This window comes from Mustela nigripes, chromosome 16, assembly GCF_022355385.1.
Source record: "Mustela nigripes isolate SB6536 chromosome 16, MUSNIG.SB6536, whole genome shotgun sequence".
NCBI classification, from domain to species: domain Eukaryota; kingdom Metazoa; phylum Chordata; class Mammalia; order Carnivora; family Mustelidae; genus Mustela; species Mustela nigripes.
In genome coordinates this window covers 43,490,136-43,506,897 of record NC_081572.1, presented here as the reverse complement: position 1 = coordinate 43,506,897, position 16,762 = coordinate 43,490,136, and the positions used below count along the sequence as shown (strand labels likewise).

The window sequence follows — 16,762 nt, the reverse complement described above, 5'->3', positions numbered from 1 at the left end:
ATGTTTTCCTACCTTATTGTCTCTTCTATCAGACGATCTGAGCTGCAAATAAAATGGAAATTAAAATTCTGAAATTATTAAGGTACATTTAAAACTTATATTTTTTCTACATTTTAGTGATTAACTTCTCAGCTACTTATATAAACAGAATACCCAAGACTTTTGAAAGCATCTAGAGAATATTTTGGGCTCTAAAATAAATGTAACTGATCCATATATATAATTTTCATCTTACTTGTATTTGTTAGCTTAAATCTATTTCTTCCACAGATATACTCAATGATTAAAGACAGAACAGTTTTAATGACAGCATAAAGAAACGAAACTTCTTTAATCTAGATAGCTCAAACTTGTCACCACCATCTCTTCAAAACTTAAGAATTACAACCAACTTGTTGAGACAGGATAAGGAAATACAGTTCTGACGCCTATAAGTAGTAATTATTTCCACCTTAAAGTTCCTTCCATTTTCGGAAAACATTTTTCTTGTTTTGGAAATGAAACCAGATTTTAGCCTACCAATTGTACAATTCAAGAATGTGAATAAAGACACTAAATGCACCTTTGATCTGTCAAACATTTGTCTTTATGCATTACACAAGGAAAAGAGAGAAGTCTAGTATTTCAGGGAGGAATTCATAGACATCAAAATTGGTAAAGGTGCTGCCCTACAGGGGACAGCAGGAGAACTAACTCCTAGACATCTGTGTCCATCTGGCAGAGTGCAAGACACATGGCAGGTTCTCAACTTATTACGTGCATATTTCTTCCTACCTACTTCTTTCTAAAAGAATTTTTTTAGAAGATTTTATTTATTTGACAGAGAGAGATCACAAGTAGGCAGATAGGCAGGCAGAAAGAGAAAGGGGGAAGCAGGCTCCCTGCTGAGCAGAGAGCCCGATGCGGGACTTGATCCCAGGACCCTGAGATCATGACCTGAGCTGAAGGCAGAGTCTTAACCCACTGAGCCACCTAGGTGCCCCTCCAAAAGAATTTTTAAGTTCACTGTATCAACTAGTAACTGGAGGTATCATAATAAAGTAGTGGACCAGGAAATCTAAGTTACTGCAGGAATTAGGGGACAAAGATGAACTTTCAAAAATAATATTTTTGTTAAGAATTTCAAAAATAACATGGGGCACCTGGGAGGCTCAGTCAGTTAAGTGTCTGACTCTTGGTTTTGGCTCAGGTCATGATCTCAGGGTCGTGAGCCAGGGCCCAACTTGGGCTCTGTGTGGGACACGGAGCCTCCTTAAGATTCTTTCTCTCCTTCTTCCCCTGCCCCTCCCCACTCCTTTCCCCACTCTTAAAAAAAAATAATAATTTCAAAAATTACAAAGATAGTGGAGGAATTAAGGGCCAGACTATGTGGCTTCTGAATGCTGTTTCTACCACTTAATAGCTATCTGACATTAGATAAATTACTCTATGGCTAAATTTTCTCACCTGTAAAATGGGAATGATAAACACGCAAAAGAGCAAAAACAAAAACAAAAAACAAGAAATAAAACCCCCCTACCTATTAAGAGAATTAGAGAAGTTTATGTATAGTGATTAGAAGAGAACCTGGTACATGGTAAACACTAAGTATTTTTTGCTATTATTACAGTAATTTCTCAGTAACTATGGACTAATTCCAAAACTAAGCATAAAGTTGATATAAATTTCCAAATAAACCCACTGTTCTGATGAATTCTATTGATAAGTATGCATTTGTTTTGTTAACAAATGTGTATAGAAGTGCCCTGGAAGAAAGCTGCATCAGACAGGGGCTACAAAGACAAGGTACTAACTTCTGCAGACCTTACTATGGAGACAGACACTACATATGCCTACAGGTGTCTTGGTAAGGTGGTCATAAACTCACAAAAAAGGGAGTGGTTAACTAGAATTGGGTTAATATCTCCTTGTTCAAAACAATGGTTTGGTTGACTGTCCTCATTAAAGCCTTTTAGTGTATCGAAGGGCAAAAAAAGTAAGTCATTTTAGGATGCAGGAAGTACAATATGAAAGTAAGTAATTACATTGCCAATCTCAGCAAACCAGTTTATTTTATTTTATTTATTTATTTGAGATGGGGAGAGAGAGAGAGTGCGCACACAGCAGGGGGAGTGGCAGGTAGAGGGAGAGGTTGAAGAAGACTCTCCACTGAGCAGGGAGCTTGACATGGGACTCAATCTCAGGATCCTGGGATCATGACCCCGCTTAACCAATTGAGCCATCCAGGCAGCCCCAAACCAATTTGCTTGGTTTTTTAAAAAGATTTTATTTATTTATTTGAGACAGAGACAGTCAGAGAGAGTGTGCAAAAGCAAGGGAGGGGCAGAGGGAGAGAGAGAAGCAGATTCCCTACTAGTCTCCCCTTATCCATGAGGGATACATTTCAAGACCCCAGAGAATGCCTGAAACCGTGGACAGTACTGAATCCTATGTAGACTATGTTTTTTCCTATACATATATACCTATGATAAAGTTTAATTTATAAATTATGAACAGTAAGGGATTACAACAAGAACTAAGAGTAAAATAGAGTAATTGTTAACAACATACTGTAGTAAAAGTGATGTGAATGTGATCTTTCATTCTCAAAATTCCTTACTGTACTGTACTCACACTTCTTTTTGTGATAATATGAGGTGATAAATGCCTATATGATGAGATGAAGTGAGGGGAATGAACAGTAGCATTAGGCTACTACTGACCTTCTGACACACTGTCAGGAGTAAGGTCACCTGCCTCTGGACCACAGATGACCACAGGTAACTGAAACCATGAAAAGCAAAACCACAGATAAGAGGGGACTACTGAATAGGCCAATATTCCTGATAAACACAGACGTAAAAATCCTCAACAAAATGTCAGCAAACCAAATTTAATACAGTAAAAAAGGATCATACACCGTGATTAAGTGGGATTTATTCCAGAGATGCAAAGATGGTGCAACATCTATAATCAGTCACTGGGATACATCACACCAACAAAATGAAAGATAAAAATCATGATCATCTTAACAGATGCAGAAAAAGCATCTGAAAAAATTCAACATCCATTTATGATAAAAACTCTCAAAAAAGCAGGTACAGAGGAAACATACCCTCAACATAAGGGCCATCCATGAGAAGCACACAACAACATCTATGATGAAAAGCTGAAAGCTAAGATCAGAAACAAGGATGCCTACTCTTTTTAAAGATTTTATTTATTTATTTGACAGAGATGCAGTGAGAGAGGGAACACAAGCAGGGGGAGTAGGAGAGGGAAAAGCAGGCTTCCCAGGACCCTGGGATCATGACCTGAGCTAAAGGCAGATGCTTAATGACTGAGCCACCCAAGCGCTCCTTGCCACTTTTATTCAAGTTTATTCAGTTTTAGAAATCCTAACCAGAGCAATCAGGCAAGAAAAAGAAATGAAAAGCCTCCAAACTGGAATGAACAAGGCAACTGTCACTATGTGCAGGTGACATATTCTATATAGCCATGTATTTATATATTTAGAAAACCCTAAAGACTCGATCAAAAAACTGTTAGAATAATGAATTCAGTAAAGTTGCAGAACACAAACCCATGACTCAAAAATTTATTGTTTCTATACACTAATAATGAACTATCAGAAAGAGAAAGTAAGAAAATCCCATTTACAACTGCATCAAAAAGAACCAAATACTTAGGAATGCATTTAGCCAAGGAGGTGAAAGAGCTACATACTGGAAATGACATTAATTAAAAAGACACTGAAGAAGACATAAATAAATGGAAAGACATTCCATGCTCATCGACTGGAAGAATATTGTTTAAATGTCCATACCACCAAGAGCAATAGATAAATTCAATGCAATTTCTTTCACAATTCCAACAGCATTTTTTACAGAAATGAAACAAACAATTCTAAGATTTGTAATGAATCATAAAAGACCCTGAATAGCCACAAAAATCTAGAGAAAGAAAAACTAAGCTGGAGGAATCATGCTCACTGATTTCAAACTACATATTACAAAGCTATAGTAATTGAAATAGTATGGTACTAGCATAAAAACAGATATGGATCAATAGAACAGAATAGAAAGCCCAGAAATAAACCCAAACATATACAGTCAGTTAATTTATGACAAAAGACCCAAGAATATACAATGGGGAAAGGACAGTTTCTTTAATAAATGGTGTTGGGGAAACTGGACAGCCACATGCAAATGAAACTGGAACTCTATCTTACACCATACACAAAATTAACTCAAAATGGATTGGAGACTTGAACATAAGACCCGAAACCATAAAACTTTTAAAGGAAAATGTAGGCAATAAGCTCCTTGATAGATCTTGGTGATGATTTTTTTTATATGACACCAAAAACAACAGAAGCAAAAATTAACAAGTGGAACTACATCAAACTAAAAAATTCTTTTTTTTTTTCCAAACGAAAAAATTTCTGCAGAGCAAAGGAAACAACAAAATGAAAAGGCAACTTACTGAATGGGAGAAAATAAATGCAAATCATGTATCATGTATCTGATAAATATATGGGAGAAAATATATGCAAATCATATATCTGATAAATCATATATCTGATAAGAGGCTAATACCTAACGTACATAAGAACTCCTACCACTCAGTAGCAAAACAAAACAAAACAAAAACCCAATCTGAATAAAAAATGGCATAAGACCTGAATATTTTTCCAAAAAAGACATACCACTCGCCAAAAGATAGATGAAAAGAGGCTCTACCTCATAAAGCATCAGGGAAATACAAATCAAAGTATTGTAAGATATCACCTCATACCTGTTAAAATGGCCATTATCAAAATGATTAGAAATAACAAATGTTGGAAGGAAGTGGAAAAACGGAAACCTCTGCACTGCTGGTGGAATATAAACTGGTGGAGTCACTATGGAAAACTGTATAGAATTTCCTCAAAAAACTAAAAATAGAACACATGATCCAGCAATTCCACTTCTGGGAAGTGAAAAAAAAAGCAAAAAATAGAAAGCAAAAATCCTACCTCAAAAAAATATATGCATTCCCATATATTCCCCATGTTCACTGCAGCATTCTTTACAAAAGCCAAGATATGGAAACAACCTAAGTTCATCAACAGGTGACTGGATAAAGAAATTGTGATATATATAATGAAATATTATTCAGTGGTAAAAAAAGAATGAAATACTGCCTTTGCAACAACATGGATGGACCATGACAACATTATGCTAAGTGAAATAAATCAAGACAGACAAAGATAAATACCATATGATCTCTCTTATATCTGGAATGTAATACAGACACTGCCATATATATATACATATTTTCTCCCTCTCTCTCTGGCTCCTTCCTCCATTTGTGTGCTCTCTCCCTCCCTCTCTCAAATAAATGAAAAAAATCCTTAAAAAAAAAAAAAAAAGATGGGGTGCCTGGGTGGCTCAATGGATTAAGCCACTGCTTTTGGCTCAGGTCATGATCTCAGGGTCCTGGGATGGAGCCCCGCATCTGCCTCAGCATCCCTGCTGAGAAGAAAGCCTGCTTCCCTCTCTCTCTTTGCCTGATCTCTCTGTTAAACAAATAAATAAAATCTTTAAAAAAAAAAAAGACAAAAATTGAATGATTACTGTGAACAAGGAGAGAAGTTACCAAATCTGAGAAAGACCAAAGAAATTATAAGAGCATTCATGTGTTCATTCTTTGGACTGAAGGGTCAAAGAACTGTTGAGTCCAGAATATGGATAGTGTGCTCTCCTCTGTAGTTATTTAAATTATTTCCTAGAATGATACAATTTAGAATGGGGAGATCCTCCAGTGACTCAGAGGTTGCTAGATGAGAGGACAGGGGAAGAATAGAGAGATGGAATGAACCTTTAGAGTGTAGATTTTTATTAAAGTAAAGGTAACTCATTATCTAGTAGTAGCAGGGGAAACTTAAACTGATTGTGGAGAAACAGGGGAAGAGAGCTATTATTTATTGAGGTAACAAGAGGCAAATTTCTGAAGTCGGACTGTCTGAATTTGAATCCCACTTCTGCTATTAACTGTGTGACTGATGATCAAGTTACTTTTCTCAGTCTCAGTTTATCTGTAAATGATGAGAAGGGTATCCAGTCTTGGGTGTGTGTGTATATATATTTATGTATGTAATAACTCAGCCATAAAGAAGAATGCAATCTTGCTGTTTGCAATGACATGGATGGAGCTAGATGGAGAATACCATGTTAAGTGAAATAAATCAGTCAGAGAAAGACAAAAATTGTATAATTTCACTTAAATGTGTAATTTAAGAAATAAAAGAAGTAAGGAGAAAAATGAGTGAGAGAGGGGCAAACGAAGGAAGAGATTCTTAACTACAGAGAACAAACTGATGGTTACCAGAAGGGAGGTGGGTGGGGGGATGGGTGAAATAGGTGATGGGGATTAAGGACAGCACTTGTGTGATGAGCACGAGGTGTTGTATGAAGTATTCAGTCACTATATTGTACATCTGAAACTAATACTACATAGTATATTAACTAACTGGAATTTAAATAAAAACTTTTAAAAAATTATTCAAAAATCAATCAATGTAACCCACCATATATGAACAGGCTAAAAAGCATTTGACAAAACGTAACAGCCATTCATGAGAAAAAGTCTCAGAAAAGTAAGAACAGAGGGATACTTCCTCAGCTTGATAGGCATTGTACTTAACAGTGAACGACTGAACACTTCTCTGTAAGACCTGGCACAGGGCAAGGAACCCCATTCTCACCACTCTTATTCAACACAGAGCTGGAAAGTTCTAGCCATGCAATAAAGCAAGGAATGGAAAGAGAAGCCATGCAGAATGGAAAGGAAGAAATAAACTGTATTTGCAGATGACAAGACTGTCTACATAGAAAATTCCAAATAATCTACATAAAAACTCCTAGAGTGAGTGAGTTCAGCAAGGTTGCATTATATAATATAAACATGCAAAAATCATTTGTATTTCTGTGTACTAGCAAAAAACATGTGAACACCAAGCTTAAAAAGACAATGCCATTTCTAACTGTTCAAAAAAGAAAAGCACAGGTGTAATTCTAACAAAACCTGTCTAGAACTCGTACAGGACACTACACAACACTGATGAAGAAATCAAAGAAGACCTAAATACATGGAAACACACGCCACATTCATGGATTGGAAAACTCAACATAGTTAAGATGTCAATTCTCCCCAAACTGACTTATAAATTTAATGCACTTGCTAGATATAGACAAGATCAGTGTAAAATTTATAAGAAAGCCAAAAGAATTAGAACAGCTAAAACAAAGTTTGAAAAAAGAATAAATGAGCGGAATCAGTTTACTCAATTCCAATACTGATTACATAGCTACAGTAATCAAGACTGTGTGGGGAGGGAAAAAAAAAAAAAGGACAGAGGGACAGACACAGAGATCAACAGAATAGAAAAGTGTCCAGAAATTGTCCCACACAGATATGTCCAATTGAATTTTTCTCATGTGTATCTCATAATAAACACTTGAGGTGAATATCTAAGCTGATTTTTTAAAAGTTAAGTGAAATCATGTAACAAAATCCAACCATTATAAAATGGGCATTTAGGGACACCTGGGTGGCTCAGTTGGTTAAGCAGCTGCCTTCCGCTCAGGTCATGATCCCAGCGTCCTGGGATCGAGTCCCACATCAGGCTCCTTGCTCGGCGGGGAGCCTGCTTCTCCCTCTGCCTCTGCCTGCCATTCTGTCTGCCTGTGCTCGCTCTCTCTCTCTGATAAATAAAATCTTTAAAATATAAAATAAAATAAAATGGGCATTTAGAGTACATTCATATTGTTGGGCAACAACCACCTCTATCTAGGTCTAAAACATTTGTATCGCCCTAACAGAAAACTGTATCCACTAAACAATTCAAACTGATTTAAAAAAAAAAAAGATTTTATTTATTTGACAGACAGAGATCACAAGTAGGCAGAGAGGCAGGCAGAGAAAGAGGAGGAAGCAGGTTCCCTGCTGAGCAGAGAGGCCGATGTGGAACTCGATCCCAGGACCCTGGGATCATGATCTGAGCTGAAGGCAGAGGCTTTAACCCATTGAGTCACCCAGGCGTCCCTCAAACTGATTTTTGACCGAAATGCAAAAGCAATTCAATGTCAGAGAGAGAGCCATTCAACAAATCAGGTCAGGGCCATTAGACAACCATAGGCAAAAAAAATGAACCTTAACTGAAATCTCACATCTTATACAAACATTAACTCCAAAAGGATCATAGATTTAAATGTAAAATAAAATCATGAAACATTAATGGGACAAAAAAAAAAAAAGAGAAAGTCTTTGGACTTCAACACAATTAAAAGTTTCTGCTTTGGAAAAGACCCTGTTAAGAAGATGAAAAGACAAATTACAGGCTGAGAAAAAAATAAGTGCAAACCACACATCTGATGGAAGATTAATATTTAGAAAATATAAAGAATTCTCAAAACTCCACAGTAAAAAAAAAAAAATCAATTCCATTAGAAAACAGGCAAAAGACATGAAGAGACATTTCACCAGAGGACAGACCACAAATAAGCACATGGAAAGATGTTCAAGTTCATTAGCCATTAGGGAGACAGAAACTGAAGTCCAATGAGAGATGTCTATACAGCTATCAGAATGACTCAAATAATTGTAAGTGGCAACATCAAACGCAGGTGAGGATATGAAGAAACTAGATGACTCGCACATTATTAGCAGGAATGTAAAATGTAAAATTTAAAGTTTTTTTTTTTTAAGATTTAATTTATTTATTTGACAGAGAGAGATCACAAGTAGGCAGAGAGGCAGGCAGAGAGAGAGGGGGAAGCAGGCTCCCCGCTGAGCAGAACGCCTGATGTGGGGCTCGATCCCAGGACCCTGGGATCACGACCTGAGCCAAAAGCAGAGGCTTTAACCCACTGAGCCACCCAGGTGCCCCTAGATTCTTGTTCTTTTTAAAATTTAATTTGATTTAAACATACCGTGTATTATTAGTTTCAGAGGCAGAGTTTAGTGATTCAGCAGTTGCACATAACACCCAGTGCTCACTACGTCCAGTGCCCTCTAAATGCCCATCCCCCAGTTCTCTCTTCCCCCTACCCACTGCCCCTCCAGCAACCCTTTTCGTTTCCTAGAGTTAAGAGACTCTTGTGGTTTGTCTCCCTTTCTGATTTTGTTTTATTTTATTTTTCCCTCCCTTCTCCTACGATCTTCTGTTTTGTTTCCTAATTTCCACATATGAGTGAAATCATAGGATAGTAACACAAACCGAATTCCCAGTGAGACTGAATATAAAGGTACAATGGTGTTAATCAATGGTGAATGAATGTTTAAAAAAAAAAAAAAACAGAAACTACTGCGTGGAAAATACATTTCTATCTTACTAATCGCAAGTGAATCTGCCTAGACAGCAGACAGCAATGAAAAAATAGAAAGCTAAGCACTTCACACATATCAGAAAATCTACCAGATACAGTTATTTTAATTACTCGATTTCTGTAAGATTTGAAAATACAATGGCATTTCTTTTCTATCTGTTCTTGCCCATAGAACAGGGCTAAAGTTCACTGCACTCGCTAATAAGTCAGCCTAACTATTAGATTTTGGTTGGAAGAAATGAGGTTGAAATGGCCACTAAGGAACAACTATCCTTACTCATTTAGCTAAGCCCTCCACTGAATAAACACCATAGTGTGGCTACCACTCAACAACAGAGTGGCTCCATAAAGATGGCATAATATGGGGCTCCTGGGTGGCTCAGTCATTAAGCGTCTGCCTTCAGCTCGGGTCATGATCCCAGGGTCCTGGGATCGGTTCTGGGATTGGTTCTGGGATCCAGCCCCACATCAGGCTCTCTGCTCAGTGGGAGGCCTGCTTCACCCTCTCCCACTCCCCCTCTTGTGTTCCCTCTCTTGCTATGTGGCTCTCTGTCAAATAAATAAATCTTAAAAAAAAAAAAAAAAAAGAGAGAGAGAGATGAAGAGATGGTATAATCTAGTAAAAGTCGAATTTAAAATTGCTTTCCTTTGGGGCTTAACGTATACAATTAAGTGGAATTATCCTTCTTAAACTAGTACTTCATAACAGCTCGGAGGCATTCCATAAAGTTATCTGGAGTCTGTAATTAAGCAACAAGTTTCTGTTTCTCTCAAGACCAATTTAAACTAGCTGAAAACAATGAGCCAAATTTCATCACCAATTATTGTACAGAGGAATCACTAAAGCCATGTTAAAATAATTCTCTTTTTAATAATAATTCATTTCCCTCAAACACATACTGCAAATGGCACAAATTTCACGAATAAAAATGGGATTTCAAGCACATATTTTAGAGCAATTTAAGCCAACAAAATATAAGAAATTTGGCAAAATCATGAGATAACATCGGGGCGCCTGGGTGGCTCAGAGGGTTAAAGCCTCTGCCTTCGGCTCAGGTCATGATCCCAGGGTCCTGGGATAGAGCCCTACGTCAGGCTTCCTGCTCTGCAAGGAGCCTGTTTCTCCCTCTCTCACTCCCACTGCTTGTGTGCCCTCTCTTGCTGTGTCTCCCTGTCAAATGAAAAAAAAATCTTAAAAAAAATTTTTTTTTAAATGGCAATTAAGCTGCAATAGGTTACAAAAAACTGTCTTAGTGCTAACAGATAGTTATTTCACAGATAACATCTGGGAAATACACAAAAACAAAGATGAAAGTATAAATTATTTGTAATCCCTATTCAATTAATAAGGTGGCTTACTTCCTTCTAGTCTGGGTAGATCAAGAATATCTTTACTTGCTTTTTTTATGGTTTATTTGGCATAGAAATTTTGTTTTGTAATTGTCTGAAGGTACCTAAGGACAAAAGTAAAGCATCTGACAGACTCAAAATTCTAATTTAGGAAGGAAAAATAGTAAAGCTAGATTTTAGCAGTGAGTTCTTGGAAAGTCACTTTTTCCATTTTTTAAAACTTAGGAGGCTTATTTTTTAGAAGAGTTTTAGGTTTATGGAAATAGTCAGCAGAAAGTATAGAGTTCTCATATACCCATTTCCCCCATCTATTATTAACATCTTTTAGTGTGTGGTACATTTATTGTAACTGATGAACCAATATTGATAATTACTAAGTAAAATCCATAGTTTACATTAGGGTTCACTCTCTGTTATACAGTTCTACAGGTTTTAACAAATGCATAATGTCATGTGTCCACCATTATAGTGTCATACAGAATAGTGTCACTGCCCTGAATCTCCCGTGTGTTCCACCTACTTACTCTTCTTCCTCCTCTTCCCACTCTGAACCCCTGGCAACAGCTAATCTTTCTACTGTCTATGGTTTTGCCTTTTATCATGTAGCTGGAATTATACAGTATGCAAGCTTTTCAGACTGGCTTCTTTCGAGTATTTAAGGCTCCTCCTCCATGTCTTTGGGGGCTTGCTAGCTTACTACCTATACCACTGAATAAGATTCCATTGTATGGATGTGCTGTACTTTATCTGTTCATTTACTGAAGGGCATCTTGGTTGCTTCTAGGTTCTGGCAATTATGAGTAAAGGTTCTATAAACATTTGTGTGCAGGTTTTTGTCTGGACACAAGTTTTCAATTCATTTAGATAAATACCTAGGAGAGTGACTGCTGGATCCTATGGTAAGACTATATTTTGTGTTTTAAGGAAGCTGCCAACCTGGCTTCCAAAGTGGCTATACCATTTTGTATTCCCACCAGCAATGAGTGAGAGTACCTACTGCTCCACATTCTTGCCAAAATTTGGTGCTGTGTTTTGGATTTTAGTCATTCTAATAGGTATCTAATGGTATCTAGTGGTTTTAATTTGTAATTTCTTAATGACATGATGTTGAACATTTTTTCATATGCTTATCTGCCATCTGCTTATTTTCTCTGATGAGCTGTCAATCTTTTGCCTACTTTTTAATTGTAGAGTTTTAAGAGTCCTTTGTATATTTTAGGCAACAGTACATCAGATATGTGCTTTGCAAATATTTTCTTTGAGTCTGTGGCTTGTTTTTTCATTTTCTTGACTATCTTTGGCAGGGCAAAGCAGAGGTGTTCAATTTCAATCAGATCCATCTTACCAGTTTTTTTTCTTATAGACGGGTGTTTTTGGTGTTGCATCTAAAAACTCACTGCCAAACCCAACATCACCTACATTTTCTCCAACATTATAGAGTTCTCTATTTTACATTTAGGTCTAGGATCTGTTGAGTTATTCTGGGGAAATATGAAAGGTCAGTGTCTATATAGATAGACATATATATATATATGGCATATGGATATCCAGTTGTTCTAGCACCTTTTTAAAAAACTCTTTTCTCCATTCAACTGCTTTTGTTCCTCTGTCAAATAATCAGTTATGTTTGTGTACATCAATTTTTGAACTTTCTATTCTGTTCCACTGATGGATTTATTTTTTCACCAATACCACACTATCTTGATTACATACAACATATAATATATATACAACAGGAAATCAAGAATAAACAGAGATATTTTTTTTCTCTTTTTCCTTCCTCAAAGCATTTTAACCAAACATTTTCATGCAAAAAAAATTTTTTTTAATGTCAACAAATTTGTTCAACTATAGCAGAAACAGAAAGCTTAAGAAAGAATGTGGGGATGGCAGTTTCCATTGTCTGTTATTTAGGTAAATAGTTTAAGAAGACTGAAAATCCAAAAAAACTACCTGAGTCACATAGAATCTATGAAATAGCAAAGCACTTGCCCCCAAAAAGAAGCATTTTCCAATGTTTCTGAAACCTCTAAGAAAAACTCCTCATGTACTGATATATGCTAATCTGCTTATATAAATAAAAAATTGAACTACACTTTTCATTTTATGTATTTTTCTCTCCCATTTACTTATAACTCCAAAAACAGTTCATAAATATAATCACAGAAATTCATTAATACTAGCAATCATGACATTTAAGAAACTACAAAGAAAATGGCTAGAGTTGCTCTCTCTTAGATCCTAGGACCTGTAGGCTTCAGGTGCTTGGCTGTATGAACTCACTACAGAAAGTTTTCATAAGGCTCAAAAGAGATAATGTAAATAGAAGTATTTTGCAAACTGTATAAGCCTACACATACATGATTGATACAGATCAAGCACTTTCATGTCTTAAGTCTTTCTCTTGCCCTGGAATCCCTTTACCTGATTCTCAACATAAATTGCTTATTTTAAAGTCCAACTCAAAAGTTAAATCCTTAGTGAAGCTTTTCCCATCATCATCCACCCAGGCAGAACTACTACTTCTTTATACTATGTATTATGCTTTCCTTGTTCTTTGTTCTTTATCAATTCATTCAAGGATAAACAAGCATTTAAGATATATCAGACACTGTACTACGCAGTAGAGGAAAAAAATCTTAAATTTGTAAAGCTAACTAAGTTTTTTTCATATATGTTATCTCATTTAATAATTTAAAAATATTATACTTTGGGGCATCTGGGTGGCTCAGTGGGTTAAAGCCTCTGCCTTCAGCTCAGGTCATGATCCCAGGGTCCTGGAATTGAGCCCCACATTGGGCTCTCTGCTCCGCAGGGAGCCTGCTTCCTCCTCTCTCTCTCTGCCTGCCTCTCTGCCTACTTGTGATCTCTGTCTGTCAAGTAAATAAATAAAATCTTTAAAAAATATATTATACTTTACAAAATACCATAATCACGTTTATTATTTCTCTAACCAGAATGAATTCCCAAGGAGTAAAGCCAGAGTCTAATTCATCTTTGACTCCCTGGAGTCTAGCATAGTACCTAGCACACAGGAGACACTCATTAAATGAATGAGTAAATGAGTAACAGATACGTGTCAGATTAATAAAATATCAATCAGGGTTAACAGAGTTAATTTATAAATTTCCATGGGGGGCAGAAAGGAATATATATGTCACATTGTGCAAATATGTATCTGGAGAGAGAAAATTCCTCACTATAGAAGAGCATCTCCAACTCAAGTTTTATTGTATAACAAAGCGACATACCAAATGAAGATAGATTTGCTTTCAATATGCTCCGGTGAAGAAAAATGAAGGAAAAAATGAGCTCCAAACTACTGGGGTGCCTGGGTGGCTCAATGGGTTGAGCATCTGCTTCGGCTCAGGTCTTGAACCCTGCGTCTGCCTCCCGATCAGCAGAGAGCCTGCTTCTCCCTCTCCCTCTGCCTGTTGCTCCCCTGCTGGTGCTCTTTCTCTCCTTCTTTCTCTAATAAATAAATAAAATCATTTAAAAAAAAAAAAAAGCTCCAAACTAGATTATTTTGCCTTGTAAATCTGTATATTGCCACATGACTATAAACATAAGAAAAGTATTATTCAGGGTTCTATTAATTTGCTTTGTCATCTATTTCCATATGGCAGACAACTGCACCACCTGGGACAAATGGGGCTTTCACAGATTATGTTAAAATTTCCCATGAATGAGGGCTGCCTGTGTGGCTCAGTGAGTTAAGCCTCTGCCTTCAGCTCAGGTCATGATCTCAGGGCCCTGGGATCAAGTCCCGCATCGGGCTCTCTGCTGGTCAGGGAGCCTGCTTTCTCCTCTCTCTCTCTCTCTCTTTCTCTCTCTGCTTGCCTCTCTGCCTACTTGTGATCTCTCTCTGTCAAATAAATAAAATCTTTAAGAAAAAAAATTTCCCATGAATGAAATGATAGATAACAAAGTGAAATAATCAAATGCTACCAGTCCTCGTATGTTAAAAATTTAACTCTATTATACAAAAGACCACTAAAATAGGTAAGGGATATATCTCCAGATCTTTGCATAGTCCCATATTTATGGTTACTACTGATACATGTAGCATCCTCCATAAGCTTCCCATTCTTCTACTCAGGAGCACCACTTTTTGTAGGATCATTTCACTAGGATTACCTTTATAATGGTGTTTTCTGTATATGTATGTGTATGTATAAATTATTTCAGGTAGTTACCAAGTAAATAACCACAAGCAGAAAATATGAACACAGAAGTGAAGATGAAGTGTAAATGTAGGTCATACATAGTTAGCAAAGTGACTTCCTCAACACCAGCTCCTTAGGTCATAACATTCAAGTTTGTATCTCGACAAAACCTCATGAACCTTTAGGTTTCATAAGTAGTTGAGAAACCTAATGTCAAATCCTGAATGACAGAAGTTTGTTATCCCACTCACAGATGTTATAATAAATACCATTATTTAACTGGAGTCATATGCTATTTATTAAACTATAAATGAATACAGGATTACACCAAAAACTTTTGGGATAAACCCACTCCTTGTAAAAGTCACTAAATTATGGTGATCATATGTCTCATACTTTTCAAATATGGTCATGGTCCATTAATAAAATTAGAATTTAATTTCACAAGGACTATCCCAGCATCAAAAGTATTTCAAATTATGTTTAAGACATGTAAATTGATAGTGCATATAAAAAGTTTTCTTCTTTAGGGCGCCTGGGTGGCTCAGTGGGTTAAGCCGCTGCCTTCGGCTCAGGTCATGATCTCAGGGTCCTGGGATCGAGTCCCGCATCGGGCTCTCTGCTCAGCAGGGAGCCTGCTTCCCCCTCTCTCTCTCTCTCTCTGCCTGCCTCTCCATCTACTTGTGATTTCTCTCTGTCAAATAAATAAATAAAATCTTTAAAAAAAAAAAAAAAGTTTTCTTCTTTAGTATTTGCTTTTCTTACTCCTAAAACCCTCATTATGTTCTGCTTTAAACAGACATGCCTCACAGTTTACAAAGCTTTTTTACACGCATTATCTTAGCAACTCTATGATGTAGAATCCATTAAGAATAGGTTTAGAGAAGCAGTACAGTATTGCAGAAGCAACACAATCAGAGGACCTGGGGTTCCATCTTGGCTTTTACTAGCTGTGGGACCTCGGAGAAATCTGGCTAAAATCATGAAACAAAAAAAAGTAAAACCAGTACTATTGTTTTTAAAAAGTCTATGTAAAATAGTTCACCTACCACAACTTTGAATCACCTAACCTAAATGATAAGCCTGGTGAACTAAAAAAAATTCAAAATACCAATAGTTTAAACATAGGCTAAAAGAGAAAGGTCATGAGAAAAATTGTCAGCAGAGAAGAGGTAAGTCTCTGACAATATAATAATTCTGCTCCCTGACATATTTATACCTAATTGTACAACTACAACATAAGATATGTGTGCCATCTCAGAGAATAACAATCATATCTGCTGAAGCCAATGGAATGAAAACAAAATAAATTCTCAATACTGTAACTGATCCCATTTATTTAAGTAAAATTTGCTTTACACACAGTCCTATATTTGAAGTTACGTGAAACAAATTCTTCAGATTTTTTAAAGTGCTTTCAACTTTGTAAAATGTCTTAACTCTTAAGTCATTCTTCCCCCAAATCATGTAACGTAAGGAAACAGCTACAGTCCCATTACAAAAAACCCAAACACCCAAAACAGACACAGAGAGGCCATGTCACCTGCTTTTAAGAGAAATGTAAAGCAGATGGTCCTTCAAATGGCAGAGCATTAAACATGCTGAATCCCCAATACAAGAGAAGTAAAATTGTAAAGAAGCAAGTCAGAAAGGCAGTATGATGTGGGACAAATATGGAAATAAGTAAGGAAATGTGGGTTTAATATATTATTGAATATTTATGAAAGCTTGGGCTATGTCCTTTCTGAATCTTGTTTCCTATCCATAAATAAGAGAGATGCTTGCCAAAGACTGTTAGTATGTACCACAGATTTTGATTTTTAATAATTCATCACATTAATAATATCCTCTTTAGTTCTCAAAATCAGATTTCATATATATATATATATATATATA

General features: G+C 36.5%; 1 protein-coding gene across 3 annotated transcripts in view; it reads right to left on the bottom strand.

The window, feature by feature from the left end:
• GOSR1 (golgi SNAP receptor complex member 1) overlaps window positions 1-16,762 on the bottom strand; it is a 52,127-nt gene that overhangs the window by 11,818 nt on the left and 23,547 nt on the right. For 2 of the 3 annotated variants that reach the window (XM_059378732.1, XM_059378733.1), the window contains exon 7: window positions 13-42. In XM_059378732.1, coding sequence (XP_059234715.1) covers window positions 13-42 — 30 coding nt within the window. Of the gene's footprint in view, window positions 1-12; window positions 43-13,647; window positions 14,172-16,762 lie in introns of those variants that run through there. The other variant, XM_059378734.1, reaches the window with a different exon arrangement.